Below are 24,039 nucleotides of genomic sequence, written 5' to 3' on the forward strand. Positions count from 1 at the left end.
CTCCCACTCTTAACCAGTGGACCGCCGGGAAGTCCCTAACTTCGTTGCCTTAATCTCAATCACTTTAAAATTTAATTTTAATTATTTTCAAATTAAATGAACAAATGGTCAGCCTCCTAGCCGTTCAGACCTTGACCGAAAGCGTCGACTCTTTCACTCAGTGCCAGTCCATGTCTACCCGGAACCTGCCCTCCTGCAAAAGTTTCTGTAGGGACCCAGTCTTTAGGTGCGCCGCCTTTGCCCCACCCATCACGGTATTGTTGGGCATTTTTATTGGCTATAGAGCTCTGGTTTCGTTTCTCTGATTGGTCATCGGCGTGCCGTCGCGAGGCAGTTTCCTGGGATACGCCGCGGGCCAGGGGAGGCCTAGGGGAGGTTGTGAGGTTCCCTGAGCAGGAATCTGGCCGGGGCGCGCACCGGGTCTCCTGGACTTAGTTCGTGAGCGCCATGGCCAGCGTCCACGAGAGCCTCTACTTCAACCCCATGATGACCAATGGGGTGGTTCATGCCAACGTATTCGGTATCAAGGACTGGGTGACGCCGTATAAGATCGCGGTGCTAGTGTTGCTGAACGAGATGGGCCGCACGGGCGAGGGCGCCGTTAGCCTCATGGAGCGGCGAAGGCTCAACCAGCTGCTCCTGCCGCTGCTGCAGGTGAGGGTCTCCAGTTCATCCAGCAAACCCTTACTGTGCACCGGCTCTGTGATGGGACAGCTCCCTGGGGGCTGGGGGCACGGGGGTTTATCGGATACTCTCTCTGCCCTTTTGGACTGAGAAAAATACAGTTATTACCACCAGCTAACACTTGGTACTTACGATGGACCAGGCACTTTACATTCATTTTTCTGGGCAGGTTTATATATGACTCCAGCATTTATTAGCTGAGTGACGGGGGAAAGAGTTATTTTCGCAGATCCTCCGTTTTATGTAGGATGAGGCTACATGTAGGCTTGAGCGTTGGAGACACAGGTACCCTAGAGGTACCTGTTAGAGACGCTGTACCGTAGAGGACCGTAATAAGTGGTAACAATGACAAAAAAGTAGCAGCCAACATTGATCACTTACTGTGTACTAAGCACTTGATGGGCTTCCCTGGTGGCTCAGACGGTAAAGAATCTTCCCACAATGCGGGATACCCGGGTTCAATCTCTGAGTTAGAAAGATCCCCCCTGGAGAAGGGAATGGCAAGAACCCATTCCAGTATTTTTGCCTGGAGAATTCCAAGGACAGAGGAACCTGGCGGCCTATAGTCTATTGGTTCGCAAAGAGTCGGACACGACTGAGCAACTAACACAAGCACTTTACATGTTTTATCTCCCTTTGCAGACTCAGATTGTAACTCTACTGTTTACCTGCTGTGCGACTTGGGCAAGTTCCATAACGTGTTTGGGTCTTTGCTTTTGCTCTGTAAAATGGAAAACAATGAGAGGAACTGTCATGTGATGGCTGTGTTAAGTTAGAAAATCCATGAGAACATTTTACAGTGTTTGGCACATAATAAATGCTCCATCAGTTTTAGCTATTTTCATTTTAATCTCATGCACTTTCCCTTAGATCAGTTGTGGTTTTTCCATTTATTCGGGTGATTATATGAGGGACGTCTTTCTCCCCTACTAGACTGTAACCTCCATGAGGGCATTACTTTGTCCTGTTCTTTCTCACCTTGTATCTCCAAAGCCTAGTACACTATAGTTTATAACAAGCTTTTTTTCAATTAAGAATTTTTTTAAAATGTGGACTGTTTTTTTAAGTCTTTATTGAATTTGTTACAATATTGCTTCTGTTTTATGTTTTGATTTTTTTGGCTGCAAGGCATGTGGGACTGACCAGGGATCAAACCCACACCCCCTGCATTGGAAGGCAGTCTTAACCACTGGCCCACCAGGGAAGTCCTTATAAAGGGCTTTTTTTAATCCATCACCCTCTTTGGGGCAGGGGGAGGAGTACTGAGGACACAGATGAAGTGACTTGCCCAATTAGTTAGATAAAAGTAGCAGGGTCTCTAGAACTTGCAGCTCCCAGTCCTGTCTCCATTACTGTTATAAGTTTAGAGCCCAAAAAACTAAAGTCTGTCACTGTTTCCATTGTTTCCCCATCTATTTGCCATAAAGTGATGGGACCAGATGCCATGATCTTAGTTTTCTGAATGTTGAGTTTTAAGCCAACTTTTTCACTCTCCTCTTTCACTTTCCTCAAGAGGCTCTTTAGTTCTTCTTCACTTTCTGCCATAAGGGTGGTGTCGTCTGAATATCTGAGGTTATTGATATTTCTCCCGGCAATCTTGATTCCAGCTTGTGCTTCATCCAGCCTGGCATTTTAATCAACATGTATAACATCTAGCTAAGTTCCAGCCTTTATTATTTGCTTATTGTTTGACTTTAAAAATTAGCTGATTTTTAACTACTCAACTAATACACAAAGATTCATTGTAAAACTTTAAATGATACTAAAGTTGATAGAGTGGAAGTTTATCTTGTTTCCTCAGAGATTATCAGGGTTCATATTCCTTCATTCAGCTATTAACATTTACTGAGTAACAGTTCAGAGTGGATCTTTCTAGACCTTTTGCTATGTATACGTGTATATAGATAGGTTGATGCATATGATTGTAAGTATGTATACTTGTATCCTTTTTGTTTAATTCTGCATTTTTTTTGTTTGTTCATTTTACATAAGTGCTACTTCTATGCTACAGCTTGTTCCTTTCACTTAGTAAGTCTTGGAGATCATTCCATGTCAGCATATTTGAGTAGATTTACCTCATCCTTTGTAACGGCTGCATTTTATTCCACAGTGAGAAAAGAAACATAATTTAACTCATACTTTAAAAAAATTAAGCAGTTTTCTTTTTTTTGCCATACTTTAAGGCATCTAGGATCTTAGCTCTCACATCAGGGATTGAACCCATGCCCCCTGCAGTGGAAGCCAGAGTCTTAACCACTGGACTGCCAGGGAAGTCCTTAACTCATACTTTTAATTAATGTTAAAATTTATAGATTATAACTGAGCTCTTTATTAATGGCCTTATAGATTCTTTAGTTTTTCTTCATTTCAAACGTATGGGGAACATACCTTCCCCGGAAGCGGGCTTGCTGGGTTATCCACAACTGAAAGTGACATGTGTACTGTCAACTTACTCTCCAAAAGTATTCAGTGTTTAGTTGTAAACCTCAGCTAGGTTGAAATCTTCCTGATAGCTGAGGTCACATACTCTCTGTCTCTAACGATACCTTTTATGAACTTGGGTAGATAATATGACTGCCTACCTTCCGGTGTTTTGGAGGATCAAATGAGATTATGTTTCTGAAAAATAGGACCCCTGTGTTAGTATATGTTCTCCAGGATACCAAACAATTTGAATTATTTTACTTAATCGTTGCCACAAACATGGGACATTATTGTTATCTCCATCTTACTGATGAAGGGCCCAGGGAGGCAACACCTTTGCTACAATTACCAAACGAGAATGAAAGAACCTCAGACTACAGATTCTATGCTTTTTTTTTTCCATTTTAAGTCATTCCTCCAACTAAGAGAGAATGCATGCAAATGTGAAATATTGCTGTAGTGTTTTATGCAGATAGGTTTTTTTTTTTCTGCTTCCTGGTTTGAGATTTCATGTTTGGAATAACTTTAAAACAGAAAGGTTGGATAGGGGAGGGAGAGGGATAAATTGGGAGATTAGGATTGACGTATACATATTACTATACATAAAATAGATAACTAATAAGGATGTACTGTATAGCACGGAAAATGACTCAATACTCTGTAATGGCCTATATGGGAAAAGCATCTAAAAAAGAGTGGATATGTGTATATATGTGTATATATACATATGATTCACATTGCTGTACACCTGAAACTCAGACAACATTGAAAATCAACTACATTCCAGTTTAAAAAAAGAAAGCAGAGAGGTTGATAAATGAATTCATGTATGCAGCTGTTTATCAATCTCCAGCTCTTTAAAATTTTTCTGTAACCTTTCAATCTCTCCTTTACCCAGGGCCCAGATATTACACTGTCTAAACTTTACAAATTAATTGAAGAATCTTGTCCTCAGCTGGCAAACTCAGTGCAGATCAGGTAAACTCCATTTTCTTCTGTATATGAAAAGATGTCAAAGTAGATGGAAATTAGAAAATGGCACATGGTGATTATTTCCTTAAAAAAAAGATATCTTTGTTATTCTGGCTTGTTTTCCTAAGTACCTTAATTTGATTTTTTTTAAATGGATAGCATTAAATATACTGCTTCAGAATTTATTATTGTGTATGGATCTACTTTGTTCCTTTTAGTTGTTGCAGAGAATTTCATTTTTACTGGCTGATACGCTACTTTGAGAAATTTTATAATCAAGAAAACATCAGCAATGATATTTTTCAGAATATGGGGGTGACATTTTGGATTTTCAAATAGATTCATTTTTGGTGATTGTGGAATATGAAATGTGGGAAGATGTTCAAAGGGCCTTCCTAAAATCCTTACCTCATTTTTCTTGTTCAGAATCAAACTGATGGCTGAAGGCGAATTGAAGGATATGGAACAATTTTTTGATGACCTTTCAGATTCTTTTTCTGGAACTGAACCAGAGGTTCACAAAACAAGTGTAGTAGGTATGAAATTCTTCTAAGGAGAGCAGAGAATATTTTCACTGAAGTGAATGGCTCTCTGAGTCACATCTGCTGTTAACTCTGCTGTAATCTGAGCACAGGCAGTGGGGATGTTGGACGTGTTTTATCCATGGCCTTGCCATTTTGATCTGTGTTTAAATAACTGTCTCGTGGGAAAGCATCTTCTGTTTTGTCTACTGTCATCAGAGTATTAGACTGATTGTGGAGCCTTTCAGGGTTTCTCAGCTGTTTCCCACAGTCCTCTGCTCACTTGTGCACATTGCACAACTAAGTCAGGGTCACCAGCTAAAGTTTTATGAAGAGAGTAAGAGTAGATTATTGTTACAGTTTATAAGTCTAGGGTATACATGAAGTTTCCTGATGCTTTTCTGTTAGCTTTATAGCCATGCTCCATCCACCTGACTTTTCTTTCCTGGTAGTTTTTATGTTATTTACCATCAGTTATTTGTTAATCTTCCATGTGCCAGGCTCTGGACTTGAAGAGAGACTGAACCTTTCTCCTAAGGCAGATTACATTCTTGTGGTTTTGGGGAGAAGGGCGGGCAGATAGTAAAAAGTAAACAAATACAATAACTTCTGGTAGTTCTAACAGTCATGAGAGGATACATTGGCTGGATAAAAAGTAGAGTGTGGGTGGGAGGACTGAGCTTTTAATATAAAGAGAAAATCAGCTTCAAAGGTGATGAAAGAACATTCTCTGTGGAGGAAACAACAACTGCAAGTATCTTTTTTTCAATTATTTTGAAGGAAGAATTGCAACAAATAGTCATTGACTTGAAGTCACCCAGTTTTTGAGTTAATGCCTTTGCCTGGTCTGTGTCTTGTTTTGTAGGCTTATTTCTGCGTCACATGATCTTGGCCTACAGTAAGCTGTCTTTCAGTCAAGTGTTTAAACTGTACACTGCCCTTCAGCAGTACTTCCAGAATGGTGAGAAAAAGACCATGGAAGATGCTGATATGGAACTGGCCAGCAGAGAGGAGGGCGAAAGGAAAATGGAAAAAGAAGAACTTGACGTATCTATAAGGTAACTTGGGTTTCTCCAGCGTGAATCCCTTTCCTGTGAAATAGCGTCATTACAGGCACAGTAAATCCTCACTCATCCAGAGTTTCTGCATTGGCTGTCATCTTTCTGTCCCTCCAGATCCAGGAAGTGGACCTTTACAGGCTGCATCGGTTAGTTTCTTCCCCTCTAACTTCTGGTTGGGAGGCACTGATGGGAAATCCAGAGGGTCGAGGAGAGTAAGGTCAGGGTGTTGATTCACTGGTTCCCTCCCTTCAAGGTCACGGTGGACTGGGTGTAGGGTCACCGCCTCCATCAGGTGGCCTGCTTTGCAGACCTCAAGGGTCTGGTTACTGGGAAGGTTTCCCAGGCCTGGTGCGAAAGGTGCCCCACTGTTCCCAGCCCTGGGGACTGTATTACTCACTATGGCTTCTCCGTCCCCTGCCACTGTTTCTGAAAGTGGTCCTTTATTAAACTTATCTCATGTTACCCCATTTGAATATGCCATTTGTTTTCTTCTGGGATCCTGAGCGGTAGTGTAGTGTTCATTATATCACAGTGAATTAACAATTGATTAATTCTGTGAAAACTTATAGAGTGCCTCCTAAAGTTTAAGCCCTGGGGATGTGGTGGCACTGTTCAGCTAGTTGTTCAAGCCCAAAGCCTAGGTGTGTCCCTGGGTCCTTCCCGTCCTTCACCCCAACAGCCAGTCCTTCTGCATATCCAGCCAGAATTTCCTCCACAGTATGTTTGGAATCAGTTCACTTCTCTCCATCGCCACTGCTTCCCCGATGGTCTCAGTACCTGGTCTCTTTCCTGGATGACTGCTCCAGCCTCCTGGCTGCTTTCCCTGCCTCCATTCTTGTCTCCTTACTCTCAGTTTTTCCTGAAACATCCAAGGGAACCATCACAGATGTAAATCACACCACATGTTCTTATGCCCCAAACCCTCCTTGACTGTCCATGGAATTCAGACAGAAATCGGAGTTACTGTGGCCCTGGTACCTGTCTGATCTGGCCCCTGTCATCTTCCTTACCTCTTTTTCCTGCCTCTCCCTTCACTGTCAGAGTCTAACAGCTCTGGCTTGATTTCAGTTTCTTGAATACGCCCAGCCAAGCTCTGCCTCTGGTGCCTGGTGTACTCTCTCTGGCTTCTCACCTCCCTCCCTTCCTTTCACCACTGGGCTCCCGTGACCTCACACAGGCCTTCCCTGACTACGTGTGTGAAGTAACCTCCATCCTAAGTACTTCCATCTTCTTTCTTTCCTTCATAGATCTCCTCAGTAAGCAACCTTTTGCATTTATTTACTTACTCATTTATATTTGCCTTTGTACTCCATCAAGAGTTAAGACCCTCCTTCTCTGTTATATGTCACCTCCTTTTCCTCAGAGCTTGGCTTGTGGTGTCTGAATATGTGTTGGATGAATGAGAATCAGAACATATCGTCCAATGAGACATGTCCAGTGAGAGAATCAGAACATGTCGTCCAATGCCCGCACTGGTAACTTGCCCCATAAAATACTTCGTGTTGACTCCCTTCCCTTTGCTGTTTCACATCCCCTCTCCCCAGCTGTTACCTGGGATCACCTCCCAAATAGACCACTTGTGTTTGGAGGGAAAAATGTGTGTGTGTGTGTGTGTGATCTCCCCAGACCATGGGGAGGAAGACTGACATGGAAACAGATAATGACCTTGTCAGTAACGGTGTGTTCAGAGCTCTGAGAGAAGCAAGCCCCCACCTGCCCTGTATAGACTGGTCCAACCCCCTTGGGGGCTGGCAGGTATAGCCAGAGAATATTTCCCTGCAGTTCCTAGGAGTGGCCTTTGTATGGTTATATGATTTGTTCAGCACACACTGGGAACAAGAAGATTATAGTACCAGTGAGTACTTGCAAAAACTCAGACTTGCTCACAATGTTTGTCGTGGAGGGGAAAGGCTGTACCTTGTAGAGTTGAGTCTGGCTCTGGAGTCAGACCCCTGGATTTGAATTCTGGCTCTTCCACTCCCTACCTTGGGCAGGTCACCTTCTCTGTACCTCAAATTTCTAACCTGCAAAATGGGGCTTATGTGACCGCCTCAGAGGGTTGTTGTGAGAATTAAATGATAAATCTGTATAAAGTGTTTAGAACTGTGCCTGGTATATAGTAAACATTGGACAAATGTAGCTATTCTTTTTGAAATTTCTCTTTTAAGAAGCTTCCAGGAAACAATGTGATCTCTGTCCTAGCTACTTTATATGCTTTTAAAGTAGAAGAATGTCAGTTCTTCAGAAATGTTAAAATTCAGACTTTTTAAATTAGGTTTGACTTTCTCCTAAATTAATCTGATTTACTTAGGTCTAATTACATTGTTTTGATCCTGTTCTAAGAATTCATTTGTGTGTAATGTAACAGTATGTCTAATATTAAGGTGTATGGTTTCAGAAAATGGTATGCATTCAGTAAACTGAATTTCATCACTGAAATAGAAGAAATGTATTTAAATGTTATTCTAGGGAGTTCCTTGGTGGTCCAGTTGTTAGTACTCGGCGCAGTCACTGGTTGGGAAACTAAAGATCCCACAAGCTGCACAGTGTGGCCAAAAAAAAAAAAAAAAGTCCCATTACAGAAGAACGTGCAGACTTGACATTTAGCTTCAGCTTTTCATTTGCTTATTGTTGTTACGGGGCAGCATTTGTTTCCTCCAATAATAGAGGAGGCTTATAGGGTTACACCATGTGGGTTTGTAGCAGAGACTATTAGTCGCTGGAACAACATCTTCTCTGTGCTCCATAAAGGACCTAACAGAAGTCCTTTAAAAAAAAAATTATTCATTTATTTATTTTTGGCTGTGCTGGGTCTTCAGTGCTACATGGACTTTCTCTAGTTGCAGAGAGTAGGGGGTGGGGTGGGTGGGGAGGGCTACTCACTTGTTGCTTTGCATGGGCTTCTCATAGCAGCGGCTTCTTTTGTTGCAGAGCACAGGCTTCAGGGCCCAGGGGCTTCGGTAGTTCTGGCTCCCGGGCTCTAGAGCACAGGCTCAGTAGTTGCGATGCGCAGGCTTAATTGCTCTGTGTATGTGGGATCTTCCTGGACCAGGGATCAAACCCACGTGTCCTGCATTGGCAGGTGGATTTTTTGTTTTTTTTTCAACTGCAGTTGCTCAAGCATCTGTGCTCAGACAAAACAAAAACAACCCAAATGATTGAGGTTAGAGAGAATACAAAATAACAATGCTGAGAGCTGGGGTGGGGAGGAGGCACATTCTTCTCAGATTAGGGCCACCTGTGCACCCTGCCTTCTGCTGTCTGTGGAGTTTGCTTCCTCCCGCTGGGCTGTGGCTTGCGGGTCTAAAATCCATTCTCCACTGGGCGCCGGCAGCTGTAACCACTGCTGTCAGTTGACGAGGCTCCCCTGTTGCCCTACCGAGGAGGTGCAGGATGGATCCTCAGTACCATGGGTCCGCCCGGTGCTGCTGGTTGTAGAGCTATAGTTGGATCTGATCTTTGATCTGACTCACAAGGTTCATGGACAGCAGGATTCCCACGAGCTGCGGGATGGCCAGGCCCAGTGCCACACCACCAAGTATGAAGAGGTTGCTGTGTATCCAGTTGACCAATCTGTCAATACAGCCATGGGTGTAGATGACTTGACTAGCTTCCGAGTAGTCAAAGGTCTGCATACCTTGGCCACACATGGTGTTGATCACTGCCTGGTTAGGGGTAGGCAAGCAACAGGAGTAATGCACAGAATAGTGCTCATGCCTGGGGTTGTCTTCTGAACAGTTGAAGTACATGTTCAGGGACCAGTCCTTATAGGAAATCCCTCCACAGTAGCTGAACTCCTTCTGGCCAAAAATCTATGAGATTCTGAAGGTCCAAGTTATCTCGGTAGTGCACAATGGCATTATTGATAATCTCACTCACTTTGCCCCGCACCTTGTCTGAGAAGACGAAGCCCAGGACCCCAGCTGCCAGCTGTAGCAGGAACACAATGGTGGGACAGAGGGAGAGCGTCTGCAGGAGGCAGACGTTCTCGCAGAGAGATCATCTGATGCAGCCGCAGAAGGTGAGCAGGAACCTGAGGATGCCCACCAGGATCAGCAGGATGGCCGGGTCCATGGCCAGGCAGGCCAGCGCTGCCTCTGGGGGAGTGGCTGTTTGTCTGCTCTGGTGCCGACTGAATGGAGTATCTGGGATGGGGGGGCACTCCCAGAACTGTCCTCCTCCCCTGGTGGGGGACTCTCCAGTGTGGCTAAAGGTTACAGGAAGCAGTACTGCCCTCCCACGGGGAGAACACCAAGGGCCCAGAAGGGTCTGTGGCCTTTAATTTGAGGAACTAACAACTTAAGAGCCTTTATTACCAGGCTTGAGAGAGGAGGAACCATCTTCACTCCAGAAAAGAATTAGAATGGCATTAGGCCCACTGGCTTTGCCGATTCTGTTTCCTGGACACTTCGTGTAGAGGAATAGGAATGGAGGTTGAGTTTCTCTGGAACAGAGCAAAGGGAGGGCTGAAGCCTCTGGTTAGTCTTTGCACCCAGAAGCCTACCTTCTTCCCTAGACACACTCTAAGCCTAAAATGCAGGTGGATCTCAGAAGAAGAGCTCGGGGAAATCCAGGTGAACTGGCTTGGGTGGCCAGGCAGAGGAAACCTCCAGGATTTAGCTAGAGGGTGGCTGCCCTGTTAGCTCCATAGCTTCTGTGGGGAGGAGGGCTGAAGGGCCAGGGATGAAAGAGGCAGAGGAGATAGGGGCTGGCAGGCTGATTCTTTACCACTGAGCCACCAGGGAAGCCCCAAAAGTCCCTTTTAACTAACAAAAATTTCTAACAAAAGTAGAAAGTCTTTGGTGTTTCTTCACTTGTCAATGATTTAATAAAAATCTCCCAACTTCATTAATTTATTCGACAAATGCTTATTCAGTGCTTCTGGTGGGCCAGGTACTGTGTTAGGTGCTGCACTGTCTTCATGGAGGAGAAAGTCCCCGTCCTCGTGGAGTTTACGTGGGGAGGGTGAGAGGGGAGTCGAGAGGTAACTGCATTAACAGGTAATGTAACCTCAGGGTATGCCACGCAGGAAAGGAATACCTAGGGCTCGAGGATACAGAGTAACTGTGGAGTGCTGTCAGGAAAGGGCCCTTTAAGACTGGGGGCTTGCTGACAGAAGAACCAGCCCTGAGAAGAGTTGTCAGAGCACATGCAGACTCACAGCTCTCAAGACAGGACAGACTGACATACCGGAGGGACAGAAGGAGGACAGTGTGGCCTGAGCAGGTGAGGTCAGGAGGAGGGGCCAGGTCACCCCTCTGGTCACATACCTCCAAGCGTTCAGGTCCTCATGGCCTTCTTGGGTGTTTTGAAACTGTTCCCTGTCTCAGTCCTTCCCCTCCCCTGCTTTTGTTTTGTTTCTACCCTGCTCAGGAATCTCCAGAGACAGAGTCTCCTGGCCTGGTATCTGAGGTGTTCCCCAGTTGACCTTTCTGACCTCAATTTCTGTTCCTCAACTTGGGTCCTTTACCCCAGCCGTCCAGCTCTGCTCGTATCCCTCCAACAGGCCGGGCATTTTCCCATTCTGTGTCTTTTATTTTCCTTTCCTAGAATGTCTTCTTCCATCCTCATCATTTCTCCACTCCTTCCCCACTTTTAAAGTCCTCATCACTCCAAGTGGAGTGGTTTCTCCCGTTTCTAATGCAGAGATAATATACATTCATTCATTCATTCATTCATATTGCTTACTGCCATCACGTCACATGGGCTGGACTTAGCCTTCACTAAGACTGTGAGCCCATAAAGACATTGTATTTTCAGGGACCTAGACTTGTGTTTTATGTGTGCCCCGGCTCCATTTGTTGATTGTCTAATCCTGTTGTATTTTTTAAATTTCAGTTATAGTGGGTGATTTAAGCACTTTAGAGGAGTTTCCAGAGTCCTTTTGAAAATCAGATGAATGCCATGCACTATCCTCGCATTAAAAATGTGTATTTTGCATGCAGCTTTACAAGGTTCATGGGCTCCTAAAGCCCTTCATAGGCCCAGGTTAAATGTCTTTGATATACAGCCACTTGTAAGTCTAAAATTCTGTCTCAGCTGGTAATTGGATTCATAAACAAATTTATTGGTGTCCTTTTCCTAAATGAATAACACCCTTCCTAAACTGAATACCTTTGTGGCCTGTTAAGAGTTACTTTCTCTGGCATGTATTTGAGGCCCTGAGGAAGCACGGGAGGAGTCAGTAAAAGGATGGGGGGGGTGGTGGTATTCTCACTTGCTTTTCCCAACCTTGTTCACGTTGGCCACTGTTGCCACCAAGGAAAAAAGTGAAAAGTGAAAGTGAAGTCGCTCAGTCATGTCCAAGGCCAAACTTGATCTTCATTTATAGTAAATCTATTTGCCTTTATTTGTAGCTTTTTGCTTTGTGTGATTTTGGTTCTCTCTATTTTATTAACTTGTATTGTTCTTGTGTCCTTTATTAACTACCTCAAATCTTTTTTGGGGGAAAGGATTAAGTAAATAAAGCATCTGGTGACGGTGAGCATCATGGACCTTAGAGGAGGGTGGGCCGGGAGCAGTGTATCGCATTTCATCCAGATCCTCATTGGCCTCTAGCCTTTTTGTGTACTGCCGTATTTATTTCAGGACTTGGGCTTACTTTCTTTGAGGGATATGTTAAGAGAAAAGGGCATCTTATTGCCCAGACACTTCACTCTTCTGTTTGAGAGCTTGGCCTATGCGTTTTCTTTCCACTTCCCTCTAGGTCACTGTTGTTTCAGTGATCTTTGTTGTACCGGGTCGGGGCTGGTCCTGGGCATCTCTGATACCTGCAGAATCTGATACACTTGCTGCCTTGTGAAACCAAGAGAATATTAGAGCAGCTTTTCCCAGAGTGTTTTCTATGGGGTGCTAGCCCTTCCTGATAGATAGGAAATTGCAAGGAGTTCATCAGGGCTGGGGTGTAGATGAGAAGGCAGGAGAGAGAGGTAGGACCACTCAGGAAGCATTGCACCTGCCCTGCTAAGCAACGTGGGCTTTATTCTGGAAGGCAGTGGGATTCCCCAGAGGGGCTTTAAGTCAGGGATGATACACTTGCGGCATCTGGGATCCTAGTTTCCTGACCAGGGATCCAACCAGCATCCCTTGCATTGGAAGCAGAGTCTTAACCACTGGACCACCAGGGAAGTCCCTAGACTTGCATATTAGAAAGATCATGCTGGAGGCTGTATAGAGTTGAGATCTGCTTATTAAATCATGTAAATTTTATCAGGACATTCAGCATCATTCCTGAGACGAGAATTAATTTTAAAAGTTTTTAAGCTTTTCTGATGAATCTATTTGACTTTGTTAGCATTACCATTTTCACTATTGTTTAATTCTTTATTGTTTTTACTTAATTTTTTTCCAGAGAAGAAGAGGTATCGTGCAGTGGGCCTCTGTCCCAAAAACAAGCAGAATTTTTTCTTTCTCAACAGGTAAGTTGGTTCTGTGATTTGTCATTTTTTTTTTTTTTAATTCTGTGACATTATTTGTTGTTGCTGTTCCGTTGCTCAGTCACGTCCGATTCTTTGTGACCCCATGGACTGCAGCACACCAGGCTTCCCTGTCCTTCACCGTCTGCTGTCATGACATATGTTTGTTATGTGAGTAGGTTTATTAGTAAAGCGGCATTATTCTTACTCTTGGTCCTTTTTTTTCCACTAACAATGCAACTGTAGCTATATGTCCCTCCCTATTTTGTATGTGATTTTATTTCTCTATTAGAGTCGTAATGCATGTTCATTTAGTAATGGTGTGTGACTAACACAGCCCCAAAGCGTGATTTGGAAGACTTACTACCCTTTTCCCAACTTTTCATCAAGGACATTTTCAAACAGAAATAAAATTGAAAAGCCTTGTACAGCGAATACCCACATACCCATCATCTGGGTCCTACAATTAATATTTCGCTCTGTTTATCATATATCTACCCATCTAGTCACCATTTCATCGTATTTTTTTGATACATTTCAAGTTGCAAACACCAGTACACTTTAGCCCAGACATTTCTTACTAGTGTTTTCAAACCTACTTTAGTTTTTTTTTTTTGGTAATACAAGCTGAACGTTTTTCTTTCATGTTGTTTTCAGCAAAGAATTTTGATTTTTGCTCTATTTTTAAGTTTCCTCTAATTTTATTATTAATTTTCTTTCTGCTGAAAGATGTAATGTTTAGATCTAGATGCAGATAATAGAGTCACCCCTGCAAATGAATTTTAGACAGATTAGAAAAACCCATCTAGACAATTGGTTACCTGTAGAGGAGAAAATGAAGCTGGACCCTCACCTCATCTTTGCACCTCAGTACTTTACAGGTAGATTAAAGGCTTCACTGTAAACATTTAAAGTTATAATTAGACTAGAAGGAACTCCATATTAACTTTTAACTGATCTCTGGATGGGGAACTTTCTAAACATAAGAACTGTGGAAGAAAATATGTAGGAGATCATTTGATGTTTTTCAGCATAAAAATGAAAAATGTCTGCATGTTAGTACATTTTCTGACAAAATTAAAAGTCAAACAACAAAATGGGAAAAGGATTTGCAATACATATGACAAAGGATTGATACTTTTGCTTTAAAAATGGTATTTTCAAAGACCAGTTGATGATGAGACAAATGTATAATATATTATTAAATGAAAAGGGCAGATAGTAAAATGATATATTCTAATTTTGTTAAAAAAGTGTGCATGCTGCTGCTGCTGCTGAGTCACTTCAGTCGTGTCCAACTCTGCGACCCCATAGACGGCAGCCCACCAGTGTATATGTATAAGTACATACACACGCAAACACACATACATATACCCACGCACAGAAAAAAGACTGGAATAAGATACACTGACATAAAAATGGTGTTATTTCTGGATGGAGGAGTAACAGATGATTTTCTGTGTGCTTTTCTGTTTTCTTCTGTATGCTTTTTCATATTTTTGGAATCTCCTGTAATGCTACAATGAATTAAAATGGAGTTAGAAGTTATTGTTAATCAAAGAAAAATTTGTCTATGTAAAATTGAAGTGTCTAGAACCCAGTTAAGTACTAATCATTAATTTAGAAGTAGTTTTCTACATATTTTATATAATTGTTGCTGGTAACATCCATATGAAACAGAAAACCAGGAGAAGGGCAAGTGTGTGCCATAAGGCTCTTTGCCAGACTATGAATACATACTTCCTGCCTTGAAGGCACTTACAGTCTGGGGGTGGGGTCAGCTAGCACTAGTAATATAATTTAATAAGTACTGCAGGAAGGGTTAGTGCAGGGGGCTTATAGGAGCATGTAGGTGCTTATGGGAGAAGCAGGTGGCTGAAATCTAAACTGGGCCCTGAAGGCTGAGTAGGCTTTTGCATGGAAGAGTGTGTGGGTGGGGTTGGTGGTTGCGAGACATAATTCCAGGAAGAGGAAACAGTGTTCTGCAAGGTCAAGAGGAGAGTGTAGGACCTTTCTTGGTGGCTCAGTGGTAAAGAATCCGCCTGTCAATGCAGGAGACACAGGTTTGATCCCTACTCCAGGACGGTCCCACATGGTGAGGAGCAACTCGGCCCATGCGCCATAACCACTGAGCCTGTGCTCTAGAGACTGGGAGCCATAACTACTGAGCTCATGTGCTGCAACCACTGAAGCCCAAGTGCCCTAGAACCTGCACTCTGTGACAAGAGAGGCCACTGGAATGAGAAGCTGCGCACCGCAACTAGAGAAAAGCCCGCACAGCAATGAAGACCCAGCACAGCCAAAAATAAATAAATGAATAAAATTGTTTAAAAAAAAAAAGAGGAAAGTGTAGGTGCAGAGAAGAAAGTAATCAGATATTTAATATATGTGTCCATATGTTTATTGGCCATTTCTTTCTACTGAGAGTTGTCATTTTTAACTTTCAGGCTTCTTTGTTGAAGAATGATGAGACCAAAGCCCTCACTCCAGCTTCTTTGCAGAAAGAATTGAACAACTTGTTGAAATTTAATCCTGATTTTGCTGAAGCGGTGAGCCTCTTCCAGAATCTGTTCCTAAATTAGAAAGCAGGGACAAGACTTTTGAATAGTCAAGTAAATGTGGATTGGCCCGCTGACCTGGGTTCTTAGAAAGAAATCCTGTGGTTGGCATGTAATTGACTTAGCCTAGGCTCCTCCCCCACCCAGGAGGGATTTCTTCAATCTATTGATGCTCTCTTTCATTCATCTCTGATGTTGTGAATTACGGACAGGAGATGAAGGAGATGACAGACTGATTTTTTAAAGTTTGAGGCCCCAAAATTCTTTTCTCCTCTTTTGTAAATGTTTTTGTTGGTGTATATATTTTTTAAGTTAAATAATTCTATTCCTTATTGAATTTTTATCCTGAGAACTTTCTTAATAGCACCTGGGTTTTGCCATCTGACTTTATCCACATGTAGAAATACATCTGCTTTGCTCCTTAGTAACTGGGATCTGCCTGCTGGAGGGAGTTTTAATTCAGTGACCCAAACAAAATGAAAATAGTGTCAAAATAGAAGATAATTAACTTCTAAAACTAATAAACTAGTAAAAGTCTCACTGGGTTTTAACTTGGACATTTAGAAAAATTGGTTTTATATTTGTATGAATTCAGGTTTTAAGACCTTTTTTTTTTTATACTGACACAATTCCTTAATATCTAAGCTAGGTGATTCCCCCTCCATCCTCATGTATAATCCATGGATCCTAATATAACCAGTGGATGAATATTTAGGACAAAACTCTGACACCCATGCTGGTGGAATTCCCTTTATTTTGTTTGGGGACACATTCTGGGGAAGAAACCACCTACTGTACCTTAAGTCTATTTTATTCTGCCTGTGGGGAAAAGATTAAGCTAAACTGTGACTTAGGAGGGTAGGGGATACGTGGATGTCTACAGCCAGTGGACCTCTCTGAATTAATCTAACACAAGAGGAACTTAACATTTAAAATATGTTGAATGTTCCTCCTTTTAGCACTACCTCAGCTACTTAAACAACCTCCGAGTTCAAGACGTTTTCAGTTCAACACACAGCCTCCTTCATTATTTTGACCGCCTGATTCTTACTGGAGCCGAAAGCAAGAGTAATGGGGAAGAGGGCTATGGCCGGAGCTTGAGATACGCAGCTCTAAACCTGGCTGCCCTGCACTGCCGCTTTGGTCACTAGTAAGTGTATAAACTTGTCCATGTAGAAATTGAAGAAACTATCTCTCAAATGTTAATTGAGATGTGTTTTTAAAAATAGGCTGTATTTGACTTAAAGAATGAACTTAATGGTTACCAGAGGGGAAGGGTGGGGGGTAGGGATAGTTAGGGGGTCTGGGATTGACATGCACACACTGTTTTTATATTTAAAATAGATAACCAGCAAGGACCTGCTGTGTAGCAAAGGAACTCTGCTCAATATTACATAATAATCTAAATGGGAAAATAATTTGAAAAAGAATAGATACATGTATTTAATAGATATATAACCAAATCACTTTGCTGTACACCTGAAACTAACACAGCATTGTTAATCAACTATACACCAATATAAAATAAAAAGTTTAAAAAATATGCTGTATATTTTTAAAAAAGGAGGAGGAGGGGGAAGAAAAGAGAAAAAGAGATTGTTCAACCTGAGCTTGTCAATAACTTGCAAAGAAGGAAGCTTTTTCCACTGAACAGAAGATAATGAAAGAGTCTGCCCCCTGGAGTCACAATTTAGCATTACCGTCTAAGTGCTTGGCCTCTTGCTTTACTTCTAAGAACAATGGGCACTGAATTAAAAGGAAATTGGGTCATTAGGCCAAAGATTCCCAACAGGATTTTTCAGAGGAAATAATGGGTATGTAAAAGTTATTTTCAGTATTTCAAAAAGCCAAAAGGAAGCTGTGCCTTTATTTGACAAAAGACTATGTGGATTGCCGAAAGTCACATGTTTGTGGTTTTGGTTGGCATTCAGGGGGCTCAGTGAGGTGACACTGACTTATGCCATTATTAAGGTATGCCTATGATTTTAATAAATAAAAATAGGAAATTGATCAGTTATTAATATTTAGTAAATAGAGTTAACAGGATAGTCTTGCAAAATATGGAATCTATTTTGAAAATAATGAAATAATGTGAATAATGGTGAAAAGGTAGGAAATTACTGATAGTCTCTCTGCTTCCCTATGGCTTTTTCCCATTTAAGAAAAATTAGTTTCTGTCACAGGCATCTTTGAGTAGAGACTAGAGTGTATTTCTAGAAGTGTAGTGTCCAGAATTCAAGAACTGAGACTTCTGCACCTTGCTCTATGGCCCAGGCAACAGTAAGGAATTTCTAATAACTTCTGATTGTCACATTTTCAAAGGGACATAGACAAGCTGGAGCTTGCCTGGGGAACAGTCTCACTGGAGGCATTCAAAGCCATGCCATATGAAGAGTGTGGGAAGGATGTGAGAATGTTTAGCCTGGAAAAGAAACAGTTTAGCCAAGCGTTTATTTGACATCTTTCTGTAGTGAAGGTCATGTGAAAAGGACTTAGATTGATCAAGGGTGTGGCTACTAGAGAAGATTGAGAGCTGGTAAGTGCCAGTTAAAGGGCAAAACATTTTTGCTGTTTATGAGGAGGAGATTTCTTTGTATAGAACCTTCTGAGAAAGGTTCTTCTTCTGTCAGCAGAGTGCTCAGGTGTGCAGCGGGGGTGACATTCAGAGAATTCAAGCCTCATATTGATACTTGAGCCAAAAAATGTTTAAGGCTACTCTGAACTCTATGATTTTGTGAGATTCCATATTCTAAGAGTCAACTTCTTTTCGTCTGCCCAGCTTTAGTAACCTCTTTGATCACAGCCTTTCATGTTTTATGTACTCATAATAAATAGCAACACCATTTGAATATTTGCCAATAGCTTGTTTCTGTGTTACACACAGCTTGCCCTTGCCTTTGGAAGTTTGTATGTAGTCTGGTAGATACAAATAATAAGTCTGTTGATGTATAGAATTTTTCTGTGTTTGCAATATTATCAATGGATAGGCAGCTAACTGTATGGAATTAATTACTAGTTAATTTCTGATTTACTCAACTCCAGGCTTCTTTATTTTTAGTCCTGGAGCTATGAGGCTGTATAATTGCCCCTGAGCTAATAGGATTGTGGTAATTTCTTAAAAATCTATGTGCTAGGCATTGTTCTAGGTGCTAAGGATACAGCAGTGAAAAAAGGGGAAAAAAAAATACTCTGTTCTCATGGAGCTTCCAATGGGAAAAATAAATAATAAACCCTAAATTTATCAGGTAGTGATAGATCAGGATAAGGGATTAAAGAGAGGTGATGAGTGCTATTGTTTTCATAAGTAACACTCTTCTTCCAGATGATTGCACTGGTCTTAATCTTCAATTTGTAAAATTTCTGTTTAAATATTAAGGCCCTTCCTAACCTTTGTTAATATTTGAACAGAGATTTAAATAAAGGATTTGAGGGAGTGAGTAATCTGTGTGTGTATTTGGAGAAAGAGTATTCATGTCGCCTAGGACAGCAAGTACAAAGGCCCTGAGGCAGGATTTACTTGGCATGTTTGAGGAGGAACAAAAGGTGTGGTCAGGGTGACATAAGTAAGGGGGGAATAGAGGAGAATGAGGTCATAGAAGTGGCAGGGGTCAGAGCATTTAGGGTCCTGTAGGCCCAAGTAAGGACACTGGCTTTTACTCTGAATGACATAGGAAGCTGTTGTTAGAGGCTACAGATCTTTCTGCTCTGGCATTTTGCAAACAGTGTGATAGCCAGCATGTTTCCAATATTTCAACCAGTTTGCTTCTTGCTCTTTAATGAAAATTTTTATCAAAGGCATTTCTGATTAGCAGCAATGGAAAACCATTGGTTCTTCAAGGATTTGCCAGAAACTTTGAAGTTTCTGTGTTGGTTATCTACTTTTTCTTCCTCTCTGGGAAGAATAATCTTTCTTTAGTCCTGTTTAGCATCCTATCTGTACAATTCTCCCAGAAGACTTTTTCTAAACATAACATAACTTATTTGGTCATCAGATGTTCAACAAAGTTAAATTGACTGGCATTTATAAGGGGCCTCTGTGTGAAGATATGCTTCCTGCCTTCAAATAGCTTATATTCTGGTGCATCTTAGCATTAAAGGGGATTTAAGAGAAATATGAAATAGGTAAAAATGTTTCCTTATCCAAATAGATAGTATTGAGGAAGAATTCAGCTCTCCCTGTTAAAATTAATAAAATTAATATTGCTCTTATTGAAAAAAATCTTGCATAAAATTTTCCCTACATAAGTGATACCCGTAGAATTTCTGATTCTATTTTGAGATCTCAGTGACCCAGCATTTACAGAACTTCTGTGACTTGAGACTGGGAAACTCCAAGTTTAAGACATCTCTGGTGCCCCCTGCAGGTTAAAGAAATAAAACTAACATTAAATAGAGGGTGATATACAATAGTATTAATATTTAATTAAGCACTGCAAGCAGATACCATTTCTATGGACTTTTTCAGAAGTGAAGGCTCAGTGGGGCCAAGAATAGTTAGTTGACTGAATTTTCACAAAAGTTGCAAGGCTGGGGGAGACACCCCAGATGGAGAGGAACCACATGAGTAGAAAAAAGAAATCTCAGAAGTGAAAATCTTCCAAATACTTTTCAAAACTAATTTTGAAAAAAATTATAGAAGTATAAAATGCCATAGTTCACAAAATTTTTCAAATAATGCTGAAAGGAAGGTGATGAGAAGTAAAATCTTACATCCTCTCCTTGTCCCTCCCCTCAGCAGGGGGTGTGTGTGTGTGTGTGCGCGCGTGCACGCGCTTAGTCACTCAGTTATGTCCAACTCTTGCAACCCTATGGACTGTAGCACCCCAGGCTTCTCTGTCCATGGGATTTCCCAGGCAAGAATACTGGAGCAGGTTGCCATTTTCTTCTCCATTGGATCTTCCCAACTCAGGGATTAAACCTGTGTCTCTTGCATCTCCTGCATTGACAGGAGGATTCTTTTAATGCTAAGCCACCCAGGAAGCCCTCAGCATTAGACAACTAAAAAAAAAAAAATCTTAGGAGCTGAGATAGGGAAAAACCAGTACTTCAGGTCCCTTTTAGTAGAACTCCACCTTAGCAGGGATATGTTCTATATCTCTATTGTTAGTTTCTTTTGCTACTGGGATGGGGGTGTCTCTGAGGAGTAAGCCCACGGTTTCAACTTCCAACCCAGAGGCCTGCACGCTGGTGAATTACCATATAGATGACTTCCTGTTACCGTTGCTTACACATGTTTGCGGTTGTTAATGAGTTATTAATGTTCATTCTGTCCTTAGTCAACAGGCAGAGCTTGCCCTGCAGGAGGCAATTAGAATTGCCCAGGAGTCCAACGATCACGTGTGTCTCCAGCATTGCTTGGTGAGGTCACCCTCCTGTCTTGGAAGTTCTGCCCGTGGGTTGGGTTGTTGGCCTCTGAAAGGCCCCATATGAATTAGGTTGTTTTGCAGTTGGAAGGTCCTCAATGGTGATGGGAAACTAGTTAGATGGTCAGGGGGATTCAGGAAAGGCAACCCAGTTGTATTTATCTTTTTTAATTCTTGACGTCCATTTTGTTCGGGGGCATTTCTTGTCTACAAATTTAAAGGCAGTTTGCCATGCAAAACTGTTGCACCAGACACTGGCATGAAGGAAATGTGTTTGCAGCACCTGGTAACTGGATAAGAGCTTGTGCTGTCAAAGCGTCATCACCACGCACATCATCAAACAAGTAGAACCCAGTTCAGCAACCACCTGAGAATTTTACTGTCTCACTTCCAAGCCTTCCAGGGGCCTCATGTCTTTTTTTTCTGGAACATTTGCCACTCATGGCTCTCAGAGGTGAAGAAGATAAATGGCTTGTTTATTTCAGTCTGATGGTTTTAATGTGTTAGATGGGTTTCATTTCGGTTCATAATTTGTGAAAGTGTGTTTTAGAGGGCTTATTTTGTCCCTTGTTAATTTGTTCTTACAAGCATGCTGATGCTTTCAGTAGAACATTAGCCATTATCATTGTTTTGATACATTTTGATGACTTCTCTTGCCAGAGCTGGCTTTACGTGCTGGGACAGAAGAGATCTGATAGCTATGTTCTGCTGGAACATTCTGTGAAGAAAGCTGTTCATTTTGGGTTACCAGTAAGGCTCATCTTTCTATGAGATTGTTTAAACAATTGGGGTGGTTTTATTCTTGGTAGTTTCATGTGACCTTAATTATTAATCAAACCACTAAGTTCTTTGAATAGGTTTCTCTCTCCTCCTCTTATCCTAATAACATCCGTGAAAGTTCCATTTATCAATTTGATGAGATCTTTGTTTAGTGTATTGATCAGCACTAAACTTCCACGTCTTTATTTAGAAAATGTTTAAGAAAGACTTATTTTTAAACCAGTGACCGGCAAACTCTATGGCCTACAGGCCAAACCTGGCTCACTGCCTGCTCCTGTAAGGCCCTCAAGCTAAGAATGGGTTTTACATTTTTAAATAGTTGGGGGAAAAAAACAAAGAAGAATATGTGGCATAGACCAAATGTGGCCTGCAAACCCTAAATTATTTACTCTCTGGCCCTTTATAGAACAAATTTACTGATCCCTGTTTGAAGTAATAAACAAAGCCACGAACCAGTAAACCTGTATTCCCCAATGACAGATACTGAGGGGCATTGAAAGGGTACAAGTCCTACACATGAAGTAGTAATGACTGTAGAATCTAGATTACTATTGCTCAAAGAACCTTATTCTGCCTCAAAAAAAAAACAAAAACAAATGATAGACTTTGTAAGCACATTTTTTGTTATGGATTTAAGTGGACTTGTTTTTAGTTGAGCTTTCATCCTTGAAAATTATACCAGAAGTTAATGAAGAGATAGTTATGCTCCTAATAGGCATTTTTTCCTTAATCTCCTACTACATAATGTACCGAGCACTGTTTAACATGTACTATTTCATTTTAATCCTTAAAATAAGTCTGCATGATAGGTTTGATGCCCATTTTACAGATAGGCTTGTCTAAGAAGCTGAGTGACTGGCCCTAGGTCACACAGTCAGCAGCAGAGGCAGTGTTTAAGTCCAGATCCATTTAGCTTCAGAGCTGGCCCTTCTCACTGTACCATTAGCTTCTCTTCCATCCTCTAGTTTTTCAGGAACATTTCTCATATGGGTCAGGGTCAGGCTGCAGGTACTTTCTTTATAAATAGTGATGTCATTATGCACATGTTGAAATATCACAACTTTCTGAAGAGCAAAACAAATTCTGTCTTGTCATCTCTATCTTGAGTTGTGCATTTGTCTGTCTCCTTAGTACCTCGCCTCCCTAGGAATACAGTCCCTGGTTCAGCAGAGAGCTTTTGCTGGGAAGACGGCAAACAAACTTATGGATGCCCTAAAGGACTCGGACCTCCTGCACTGGAAACACAGCCTGTCAGAGCTCATCGATATCAGCATCGCCCAGAAGACAGCCATCTGGAGACTCTATGGCCGTAGGTGCGTCTTCAAGCCCGCCATCAGGGCTGCGAGGACACAAGTCCTCTTACAGATGAGCGGAAGCCAGCAGACCAGTGCTCTGAGGGCCAAATGGATGGAGGTTGTTTGTGCAGGGGGTTAAAGAAAGTGCTTTAAAGTTTTAAAATATTTTCTACTTTGCACACAGGCTTTGCAAAGGTTTTTCCTATGCCTGTTTTTTTTTTTAATCTACTTCTTTTTAAAATTAATTAAGTAGTTATTTATTTTTGGCTTCACTGGGTCTTCGTTGCTGCGTGCAGGCTTTCTCTAGTTGCTGCAGGCAGGCCCACTCTAGCTGCGGTGCACAGGCTTCTCACTGCAGTGGCTTCTCCTGCTGTGCAGCTCTCGTTCTCAGGTGGGCTTCAGTAGTTGTGGCTCAAGGACTCTAGGACTCACGCTCTGTAGCTGTGGTCCACAGGCTTAGTTGCCCTGAGGCATGTGAGATCTTCCATGACCAGGAATTGAACCGGTGTCCCCTGCATTGCAAGGCAGACTCATAGCCACTAGATCACCAGGGAAGCTCCTTCTCTGCCTGTTTTTATTTATTCCTCCCAGCTGCTCTGGGAGGTGGCTTGGGGGGTGATCTCCATTCTCAGATACGTAGGACAAGGTTCACACATCTGATCTGCCCCAGATAACAATTGAGTTAACAAGTTAACAAGTATGGACCTCCACACTCAAACTGAGATCCTTGGACTCCAAACACCATGCCCGTACTCTGAGATGCCATGGGCCACAGTCACTCAAGTTGAGCACCCTCTTAACCCCAAAGCTGTTATGTGATGAAAGCTGCTTCCCTGTTAACCAGGGTGTGTTCTCTGGACCATCTCTGGCCTGGTGTTTAATTCCATTTAGCCTCCTTTGTTGCTGTTCAGTTGCTAAGTCATATCTGACTCTTTACGACCCTGTGGACTGCAGCCCACCAGGCTC

The 24,039-nt window shown here is 42.0% G+C and overlaps 1 protein-coding gene and 1 pseudogene across 3 annotated transcripts in view; one reads left to right on the forward strand and one right to left on the reverse strand.

The window, feature by feature from the left end:
* The first annotated feature begins 338 nt into the window (after positions 1 to 338).
* ANAPC5 (anaphase promoting complex subunit 5) overlaps positions 339 to 24,039 on the forward strand; it is a 34,969-nt gene continuing 11,268 nt past the window's right edge. Inside the window, exons 1-10 of one of the 3 annotated variants that reach the window (XM_019977771.2) lie at positions 339 to 654; positions 4,007 to 4,086; positions 4,507 to 4,616; positions 5,467 to 5,659; positions 13,014 to 13,080; positions 15,525 to 15,626; positions 16,595 to 16,785; positions 20,912 to 20,993; positions 21,659 to 21,748; positions 22,910 to 23,091. In XM_019977771.2, the coding sequence (XP_019833330.2) occupies positions 448 to 654; positions 4,007 to 4,086; positions 4,507 to 4,616; positions 5,467 to 5,659; positions 13,014 to 13,080; positions 15,525 to 15,626; positions 16,595 to 16,785; positions 20,912 to 20,993; positions 21,659 to 21,748; positions 22,910 to 23,091 (1,304 nt within the window). In that variant the 5' untranslated portion in view covers positions 339 to 447. Of the gene's footprint in view, positions 655 to 4,006; positions 4,087 to 4,506; positions 4,617 to 5,466; positions 5,660 to 13,013; positions 13,081 to 15,524; positions 15,627 to 16,594; positions 16,786 to 20,911; positions 20,994 to 21,658; positions 21,749 to 22,909; positions 23,092 to 24,039 lie in introns of those variants that run through there. The other 2 variants (XM_070769525.1, XM_070769524.1) reach the window with 2 other exon arrangements.
* Positions 9,064 to 11,177, reverse strand: LOC109570844 (tetraspanin-33 pseudogene; annotated as a pseudogene).

This window comes from Bos indicus, chromosome 17, assembly GCF_029378745.1.
Source record: "Bos indicus isolate NIAB-ARS_2022 breed Sahiwal x Tharparkar chromosome 17, NIAB-ARS_B.indTharparkar_mat_pri_1.0, whole genome shotgun sequence".
NCBI lineage: Eukaryota > Metazoa > Chordata > Mammalia > Artiodactyla > Bovidae > Bos > Bos indicus.